Source organism: Eleutherodactylus coqui, chromosome 1 (assembly GCF_035609145.1).
Source record: "Eleutherodactylus coqui strain aEleCoq1 chromosome 1, aEleCoq1.hap1, whole genome shotgun sequence".
Classification (NCBI taxonomy): Eukaryota; Metazoa; Chordata; class Amphibia; order Anura; family Eleutherodactylidae; genus Eleutherodactylus; species Eleutherodactylus coqui.
This window is the reverse complement of record NC_089837.1, coordinates 53,821,563-53,832,178: the sequence shown is the minus strand read 5'-3', so window position 1 is coordinate 53,832,178 and position 10,616 is coordinate 53,821,563. Positions and strand designations below refer to the sequence as shown.

Genomic DNA, 10,616 nt, shown 5'->3' with positions numbered 1-10,616 from the left:
TGGTTTCATAAATCTCACATCAAACAAAAACGTGCAATTTTCTCGCAAGTGTGAAGCCACCCTAACAGAGCCCTAAGACACAAATACTCTACTAAGGCAACCCCCAAAGCAGTCATTGAATGATGCGTCCCCCTATACTTCTGTGTGTGGCCAAAAGAAATTTAAAAAACATGCCTCTTGTTAACTGTTGTAGCATAGTCAGAATCTCTGACGTTATCTGAGAAGTATCTGAAACTGATATTTTTGGATTGTACCACGAGAAACTCATCAAAAAAAGGGCAAAAATTTACAAAAAAGTATGTTTTATTTTAAATTATGATTCAACATATAAATGACATTCTCACAAACACCAATTATCAAATTTGATGCCACAAAGCAAAAAGTCTTTTGAGGAAGTGAATGGTCTTCTAACCATCTTCTGATGTTCGCTACCTACCATATCCGCCTCTAATTGACCAGCCCTGCAAATGGGACACAATATGGAGCCTTACGAGTTATAATGACTGCTGGCGCTTCTCCAGGTTTCTTTCTATATCTTCGATGACTTGTACGGCAGCTTTGGGGATTCGGGTTCCGGGTCCGAATACACTGGATACTCCAGCGTCATACAAGAACTCATAGTCCTGTCGAAAGCACAAAATGTAGGGGTAAGAAACACACAACCGAAAAATTCAACAGGGATGAGGAGCACTCAGAGCGTTCTAAGGTCAGTAATTCCTCATGTAGGTAGCAGCAGTGGTCTTGACTCTGGGGCCTCTGTCACAGAAACACCTTATTGAGGACTTCAATACAAAAAACCCTTGGGGCAGATTTACTAACATGGTCTAATGACTAGACACTACAAACCGTCCAGGGTATGTTCACACGGTAGAACGCACAGTGGTATTTTCCGTAGCGAATTCCACCTCTAAAAATGGTCACAATTTGTGTCTGACGCGGAATTCAGATGCAGAAATTCATGGAAACCCCAAAACTCCGCATTGGAATTCTACAAGTGGATTTTGCCCATTGACTGGGCGAATTCCGTGTTCGGATCTACACCAAAAACTGTGGATTTTGATGGCTTTTTAAAGTGGAATTTATGTGGAAAATTCCACTGTGAATTCTGCCATGTGAACATACCCTTAAAATGCGCTAATTTATCACAGTGGCTAATGCTGGATGATAAATCTGGTGCATCTTTAGACTGTCTGGCCCATTAGTTGGCTTAGTTTTTAGAGAGATTTTGCATCAAACGTTTGGTGCATTTTCATTGGAAAAGTCAAATTTTAGGCCATGCCCCTTTCCTGTGAAGCCACACCTTTTTTGGCAAAAAGTGTCTAAAACACCTCCTAGATGTCATGCAAGATAGTTTTCAATAGTAGATCTGCCCTAGTTTCTCTATTTGATGGGAAGATCCATGAATATATCAAGGTGTTTAATTGTATGTTGAATATGGTTCTTTGAAGTTCTAGACTTGAGGCTGCACTACTGCCAGGATCAACGCTGACTCTTCTGATTTCTGCCAGGACCCAGTATAATCATGGAGACCTTTTGAGGATCATTCACACATCCATATTCATAGGAACCTCATAGACTGGGAGGTGCCTCCTGACGTCTCCAGTTACATATATAATGGGCACTCTCATACAATTAGGGTCACATATGAACAAAATCTTTATATCATAGCATAGAAATAATCTCTGGAAGTTACAGTCTTGAGGCTGCACTACTGACAGATTCCAAAGGGCAGCCAGGTGAAGGGTCCTCATGGAGATTGTTTTGTGGAGCCAAACCACCATGTACATTAACGTTCACAAATCCCTGCCATGATCATAGAGAAGGGATGTAAATAACAATAAATCTGCGATTTGATTCCACACAAGTCCTTCACGATTACATTGTACCCAGCATATACGTGGTCATCAGAATCTCTCACTACTACGTGGTGGGCCACCAAAAAGTAGGCCGGCACCACGCTCTTATGAACGCTGTCTAAAAGAAAGTCAGTCTTTGTTGCCCATAGTAACCAATCACAACACAGCTTTCATTTCTTATGCTGCTGAGGTAAAATAAAAGCTGCGCTGTGATTGGTTGCTATGGGCAACCAAGACAAATTTCCTTTTACACGGCTTTCATAAGAGCGTGGTGGCGGCCAACTTTTTCATCACCCACTCTGTATTGTATCGCTAGCCCTTATAGGGTTGAGCAGTATGTAGTAAGCCAATGAACTTCCATTATTGGTGGCTGTAGGCAAACAGAATCTTAGCATTTACCTCTAGATCTATGCAGAGGATTTAGAAGCCTGTATCAGAAAACTAGACCTCCCACCAGTATGAAGATTGCCTTTTTCCCCCGTGAAGAGGCACTGCGGCTCGTCCGTGCAGAAAAGAAGAAATCGCACGCCCAAAGTGCTCGCCATCCCCCTCCTCCCTGCTTGGTCTCCAAGCAACCAGAGAGGTATCTGCCTATAAATCGGCTGTTGAATTGTGGATGCATTACAGATCACTCGCTTAGAGATTAATGGAGCCCATCCGCAGTAAAATAGAGCATGCTACAATTTATGGCATCCATAAATCAAAGCCGCAGGTGTTAATTGAAGTGCGGGCGCCCCATGCTTCCCTTCCCTTGAACTGCGGATCGCCCGCACGGATTCCGCAATTTAAATCCGCCCGTGGACATTGGGCCTTATCCTGTCCTTTCTTTCTGATATTTCCAGACATCGCTATTTTCCAAGATGGCGGTCGCATTGCTGCCGATATACAGCTTGAAACTACATTTTCCACAATTCCCCACTCTGTACTTCCTCCCTGTGTGAACCCCCACTAAGCGCTGCCCTACTGTTGGTCAACAATCCGATCCCAAGAGCTGAATAAAAAAACAAAACAAAACAAAAAAAACATACAAAAAAAAACAGTTGTCCATGGTTGTTCCTACTGAGTAAGCCCAACTTGTAGCACTGGAATGCCTACAGGATGCATCCAAGGAAAACTGTGAATAAACACTTCCGAAGTTCCAAAAGGAGGTAATGGTTTATAGAGCTACGGACACAAAATTTAAGGCGGAACCACACTGCAAAATGTATTAACTTTGGATAGTAACTTTGTGTAACTGGAATACCCCTTTAAGCATCACAGTATATTATAAGTCACTTGCACTTCAGGGATATCGATCTGTCAAGGAAGCAGAAGGGGTTGTGAATCCATTCCTCCTACTTTGGTGCAAATAAAGTGATAACAGGAGAACTGGAGAGACAACAACAAGACACCCCCAAGAAGGGAATTGTTTTACAGGTGGTGGCCAAAGACTCTCCTTCTCCTTCCTGGCTCAATCTTCTCCAGTCTTCCTAGCGTCCTTCTCACTAGTGGTTTATGAGGCGCTACCTGCAGGCCAACCAGGGTGCACAGGTAGTCCTGCTCCTCCAGGATGGTTCATCCATACGTGCTGGTACAAGAAAGTGTGTTGTGTCCCCCAGCACAGAGTTGAAAGCATGAAGCAGATAGCAGGACATAAGATGTTCCATGAGAGCAGCTGTACAGGGTGGTAGAAGGGCATCAACCTGGCATTGGGACCAGAGGAACACTGTAAGAACCCTACGAAATGGCCACCAGTGGGTTACTGGTCTGCATGTTTTAACCAACCTATCAGAAACTGACTCCATAAGTGTGGAATGAGGGCCCGATGTCATGTAGTGGGACTGTGCTCACAGCCCAGCACCGTGCAGCTCGACTGACATTCACCAGAGAACACCAGAATCGGCAGGTCCACCATTGGTGCCCTGTTCACAGATGAGAGCAGGTTCACACTGAACACATGTGAGAGAAGTGAAAGAGTCTAGAGATGCCGTGCTTCATTGAGACCCAATGTGTAATTCAAGTATTCGTGGGTCAGGAACGCTATCTTTTCTCCTTAGGGAGAGCACCTAGAAGGTGAGTGAGTGCGGAGACTTGTAAGGCCATTCATGCTCCTCTGGGTAATATGCAAATAAGGGAGATGGAACAATACCTCTGTAGTGCCACCTATCTGAAGGCAGCATTCCTGCAAGTCAACGTTAGACTCTTTATACAAACCTTGTAACAATGACCGTGAATTGAAAGCCGAGCCAGAATCCATACACAGACATCTGTTTTGGGATGTTTGCCCCTCATCAATGTGCAGTACGTTTCTGGCATGGCTAGAGAGAGGCCTGTGATGTGGGTCAGGAACGTCACCTTTTCTCCTTAGGGAGAGCACCTAGAATTTTAATTCACAGTCATTGTTACAAGGCTTGTATAAAGAGTCTTAACACTGACTTGCAGGAATGCTGCCTTCCAATAGGTGGCGCAGAGGTATTGTTCCATCTCTCTTATTTAAATATTCCTTTAATGTTTTCTGAGCAAAATATCTATCATATATATATAATAAATGTGTGTTTTCTCAGAATGTGACTATGTCAGCTGGCACTTCGCACCTCCCGCAGTGTAGGACACGTTCCTTGGGCACTGGAATATGCATCACGGACTCTCTTGCCGTCGGCTCTGCTCCTCATACATAAATGCAGAGATACATCTCACAAGTTACAGTCTTCGGCCGCGCCACGGAGAGCGACAAAGACAAGTTTCTTGCAGGGTCACCTTGTCTGTCAGTAAATCAGCATTAACCCCTGAAACCCTGCATCCTGCCCTTTATCTGTATGTGAAACCAGCTGTGGAGAAACAAGAGTCCCAAAAAAGTCCAATAATGCCCAGTGAAATGCCATTAATCCAGCATCTCCTGCACACACCTGATAATCCACCGTGTGACGAAGTACTTTCATGTAACTAGCACCAGTAATTGGGGCTCCTCTGCAGGGCAACTATAAAGCAATTAGCACCCAGGAAGGCATATGGTCCTTCCAGCAATTATTTGTTGGAACTAGTGGCTATGTGTTACCGTATATCGCAGCTCCATTCCATCCACTTGAATGGGACGGAGCTACATGACGAATCAACGTGACGTCACTGGCCTGAGAAGGAGGTCCACGCGCACGCTGGATCGGATCACGTGTGACGGACCCCCACTGATGAACTATCGATGATCCATCCTGAAGTCGGGTCACCAGTACTTTAGTGCCAGAAAACCGCTTTATCACCTTAGTGACGCGGACGGTTTTGGATCCAAGGAGGTCATAATTACACTAAATTACATGCATTTCTAAAAAAATTTGGGGTAGACAGTGGCTGAATAAAAAGTGTATTTTAAGGGCTCCTACCCACTAGCGTTTTTTTAACACTGCGATATCGCTGCGTTTTTTAATGCAAGTGTCAATGGGACTTTCTAATGTTAAAATCGCGTCGTACAAAAATCGCAAAGCACAAATTTGCGATTTTTGTGCGATGCCATTTTAACATTAGAAAGTCTCATTGACACTTGCATTAAAAAAAAAACGCAGCGATATCGCAGTGTTAAAAAAACGCTAGTGGGTAGGAGCCCTGAGGGTAACGCAATATTATAAAAAAACTGGAGTGTAAAAACATTTTGTCTATTGTTTATTTTTTTTAAATAAGCCTAAAAATTTTGAGAGAGCGAAAATTTTGTGCATCAAAATGCTAAAAGGAAGCCAGTACTGTTCGTGGGAAAAAATGTTGGCAAAAATAAATCACACCAAAAGCCCAACAAATAAAGTTGTAATCATTAAACTCCTGTATACTGAATACTGCTAAATAGTGTCTCTCCTGAAGGCCCCAAAAGACCCCTGAACCACTTAATTCAAACTGAATCTGACAATTAATAATTAAGCATCTCATCAGAAGCTGCAACTCTCCGCGTCCACCATGCTTTACACTGCAGCTCTGCCTGTTTTGTATGAGCACCAGCCCACCCTAAGCTGAAGCATTGGAGCACAGTACGTGCAGACCCTCCTGTACAGTTACCTGGGGTGGGATGACTCCTCCACAAATCACCAGTATATCGGGTCGTCCCAAGGCACACAGCTCTTTGAGGAGCTCCGGGACGAGCGTTTTGTGGCCTGCAGCCAATGTGCTCACGCCGACGCTGTGCACATCTGCATCCACCGCCTGTTGAGCCACCTCACGAGGAGTCTATCGGAGGGAGAAGAGGTCATTAGTGTTTGTACCCATTGAGCCCTCAACAGCTCAAAAACACGCAAGTAGCTGAAAAATAGAGGAAGAGGGACGACGTGATCCGTCCTGTGCAGAATAGTGGGGCAACAACCAATAGGGCCATTACTGCAGTAGCGGGAGAGCAGCGGTCAGGCTCTTTTCTACAGTTGTGAAGGACATTCCTACCCAGTGACATGGAGGTAAGCAATATAGGACTGCATACTGAGGAGTGTCTGCCATTCAGGAGTCTGGGAAAGTTGTGTGAGGACGATAGTGGGAGCTCTACTGGTATCCATACTGCTTGTGACCCAGCTTTAAGACATCTTAAAAGGAACCTGTCAAGTCCTCACAGAACCATAAACTAAATTACGGTGCCGTTAGGGAATGTGACTAGGAGCCCGGTGATGTATTTTTGTTATACTTACCCGTTCCAGCGGTGTCCCGCTCTGAAGTTGGTGCATAGCACGAAAATCCGAGTCCCGCGCACACGTTCTGCCACAGACTTGTATAGGAGAGCGCGAAGCACAGGACTCTGAAAAGAAGTTGCACACAGACTTTAAAGGGGGACACCGCTGGTTAAGAATTAAGGGCCCCAGCATAGAGGCCTGGAAATGGCTTTAACCGTAGGTGAGCGAACATGAGTACCAACAGATTTCCCATGCACACACGAGGCTGCTCATCTCCAAGCATCCTGCAACCAGCGCTGTATTGCAAGTTGTTAATAGGCCTGCAGAATACAACGGGGGGTGGTGATGGGGGCGTGGGGGCTACGAGAAAAGGAATATACAGAGACTGTGTACTAATATAGAACACTGATTGTAACAATTAACTATACAGGTTGAGGAATTTTAACATAAGGCACCTGGAAAAGGGGTCCGATATCCACATCAAAGCCGAGGTCTGCGAACCCTGTGGCGATAACCTTCGCTCCTCTGTCATGGCCATCTTGACCCATTTTAGCAACGAGCAGACGAGGTCTCCTTCCTTCTCGCTCCATGAAGCACTGGACTCTGCAATATATGATCCACACAACTTACCGTCTGCCTCCATGTGACAATCATACCTACAGGTAAGGAGGGTCTCTCTGCTGACATGGGAGAATTACTAAGCAATTGTACAATGCAATACACATCACAGCTGCTGCAGAACCTCAAAATGTCGAGCTCGGCTGCTGTAGAACCTCCTAATATACACCTCTGCTGCTGAAAGAATTCTTTAGGCTCCACTGCACGTTTCTGTGACTGCATTAGATCATTCTTAGTGTTTTAGCCTTAATGCATGAGCGGCACGCCATCTCACGTGCCCACAATTGTTCCTGCACACCCACTGACTTGAATGAGCAAGTGTCATCCAAGAAATGAGAGCAGACTGGGGCCTGCTGAGATTGGTTTTCACGGACCGCTGGTGCATCTACAAGCGACCACATGTCTGAGTACCCCATTAACTGTAATGGGTCTGGAGGAGAATTACCCCTTCTGTAAAGTCCCTTACACACGCCAGCGCTCACTGCAACCATCGGACAAGCTGAAGCTTCAAACATTGCGTACGCTACACGTCACACATAAGGCTCGCGGGCCAAATCCGTCACCTGATTTTATGTGGCCCGTGAGCAGCGTCGGCATTACAGAGGGCAAACCCCAGCGGCGTCACTGAACAGTATTCAGCTGTGGCGCTGCCTGTCCTTGAAAGAGACGGATCGGTAAATGGCGCAGGTGAAAAGCAAGCACAAAGGGTGTCGGGCGCGGATCGGCGGAGGAGGCGAGTAACATACTCAGTAGGACTGTGATGGAGCCTACCTCTTCTAGGCCCATACCGAGACGTTTTTACTTGGCTCCATCTTCAGCTCCGCCGTGTGCCGTGGCCCACACCTGAGCCCCGGCCCACACCTGAGCCCCATCAGCCATCAGGACACAGACGCAGGACTGCGGGCGTATAGGAAGCTGTCACATCAGACGTCCTGCAGCAGATTCGTGATCATGAAGGACCCTGTGCCTGCTGTGCCAGCCTGACAGGGTACCGAAGATGCAAAGCCCAGCTGTCTGCAGCCTGTTATCATCTAATTTAACGCAACTCGCTGTGATATCACGATGGGTTAATTTATAATACATCACAATACCTGCTGTGAGTGTAAGTTCGCTATTATATGAGCGCCATTAATGCTTGTGCAATAGTGCTTGCATGCGTAGCCTGGCAATCACTGGATAAACACGTGCGCTAGCGGCAGCTGCTAGCACATTGTAATAGCGGCCTGTGCAGTATTTACACGGCGAGTGCCATGATTTACATGTCAGCGCAAAGTGGGGTTTTTTTTTTTTGCTTCCATAAGGAATAATGAGCAGTTCTTAAACAGGAACGCCCAAAAATAGGTAATACTGCAATCTTCTCTCTCTCACTATTGGTGCAAGAGAAAAATCACCCATGTGAATACACCCATTAAAAAAACTGTTCCTTTCACGTGCGTCTGACAACGCGCAGAAATCACCCGTGTAAATACACCCTGACGGGGTAGAGCTGTGAATGTCTCCTGTTTTCGCTGTAGCAGAGCTGAATTTGTGGTCTACCCTGATGCGAGATCACCTGCAGTCCTGCGGAAAACACGTTGGGAAGCAAGTAGTTGTGCCAAAGAACGAACGAAGCAACAACTGTTAATAAATGTAGCAGAGCTTTAAAAAAAAAAAAAAAATAAATAAATAAATAAATAAATAAATCGGCATTTAACTCTTTTGGGCTTCATGATGTTAACTCGGAGTTCAGATTACCGTCAGTCCGGCGTGCAGAAAAGAAACAAACTACAATCTGATCATGAATTGTGCCGGATGTCAAACTCAGCTCTGCTGCATCTGTAACAGAGGGTCATTATAGTGACATCCGATCAGCTGAATGACAAACTCGTCTTTGCTACATTTGTGTATTTCACATAGACGGTTAACATGTAAGCAATACCAGCAGGGATGTGGAGAGCGGACCGTTTGGCTGATGCCTTGTGACAGCGCAGACATCAGAGACGCACTCATCGCACTCGTACAGAACGCTGTGAATCGCGCTACATAAATCCCCAAAATGTGAGCATAAGGCTTTCAGACACGGTTAGCAGGATGCTGGACTCCAATAAAACACCAAAAACCTCATTTCTAGATTTTGGCCTTGAATGGGGAACACAATGCGACTGTAAGCTCAACATATTGTTGTGCATTAATTATACCTACCTGTTCAAAGCAAAGGCGATCTCTTCACTCTCCCCGTACTCCTGGCGGTACGCTCCACTCACCATTCTATCGCTGGCTTTGTGTTCACCAAACACCTTCTTCATTGCGTCTGTGATCTCCCCCACAGTGCACCTATGGGAGCGAGAGAGCAGAAGGATGGATCACATTTCGACTACCAAGTACAACAACAATTATTTTCATAAATTGCGCCCTAAGGCCTCAGTCACAGATTGTAGAATCTATCAGAATTTTGAGTCCAAAAATCAGGAATAGCTGCAAAGTAGTATAAATCAACCCATCAGATTTCAATTTTGTTTAGAACCCAGTCCTAATTTTGGTGTGCTGACCCTATGTACAAGACTATAACTACTATGATACTGCCCCCTATGTACAAGACTATAACTACTATAATACTGCCCCCTATGTACAAGAATATAACTACTATAATACTGCCCCCTATGTACAAGAATATAACTACTATAATACTTCTATGTACAAGAATATAACTACTATAATACTGCCCCTATGTACAAGAACATAACTACTATAATACTGCCCCCGATGTACAAGAATATAACTAGTATAATACTTCTATGTACAAGAATAGAACTACTATAATACTGCCCCCTATGTACAAGAATATAACTACTATAATACTGCCCCCTATGTACAAGAATATAACTACTATAATACTGCCCCCTATGTACAAGAATATAACTACTATAATACTGCCCCCTATGTACAAGAATATAACTACTATAATACTGCCTCCTATGTACAAGAATATAACTACTATAATACTGCCTCCTATGTACAAGAATATAACTACTATAATACTGCCCCCTATGTACAAGAATATAACTACTATAATACTGCCTCCTATGTACAAGCATATAACTACTATAATACTGCCCCCTATGTACAAGCATATAACTACTATAATACTGCTCCTATGTACAAGAATATAACTACTATAATACTGCCCCCTATGTACAAGAATATAACTACTATAATACTGCCCCCTATGTACAAAAATATAACTACTATAATACTGCCCCCTATGTACAAGCATATAACTACTATAATACTGCCTCCTATGTACAAGAATATAACTACTATAATACTGCCTCCTATGTACAAGAATATAACTACTATAATACTGCCTCCTATGTACAAGAATATAACTACTATAATACTGCCCTTAGAATCTATCAGAAGTGCCTGGATGAGTTCACCTTAAATTAAGGGAATTTAAGGATAAAGTCAATCTACTTTTACCATGAGAAAAAGGCATATACTTTAAACGTAAGGAAGAACACAAATACAGTAAAATACGGTCCAAATGGTTGGA

At 44.2% G+C, this 10,616-nt stretch overlaps 1 protein-coding gene across 2 annotated transcripts in view; it reads right to left on the bottom strand.

Annotated features, from left to right (window-relative positions):
* Window positions 1-285: 285 nt before the first annotated feature.
* The window catches only part of MMUT (methylmalonyl-CoA mutase), a 37,211-nt gene continuing 26,880 nt past the window's right edge, over window positions 286-10,616 (bottom strand). For both annotated transcript variants that reach the window (XM_066596206.1, XM_066596199.1), the window contains exons 10-13: window positions 9,266-9,397; window positions 6,922-7,069; window positions 5,871-6,038; window positions 286-623 (exon numbers count right to left, since the gene is read on the bottom strand). In XM_066596206.1, the coding sequence (XP_066452303.1) occupies window positions 495-623; window positions 5,871-6,038; window positions 6,922-7,069; window positions 9,266-9,397 (577 nt within the window). In that variant the 3' untranslated portion in view covers window positions 286-494. The remainder of the gene's footprint in view (window positions 624-5,870; window positions 6,039-6,921; window positions 7,070-9,265; window positions 9,398-10,616) is intronic.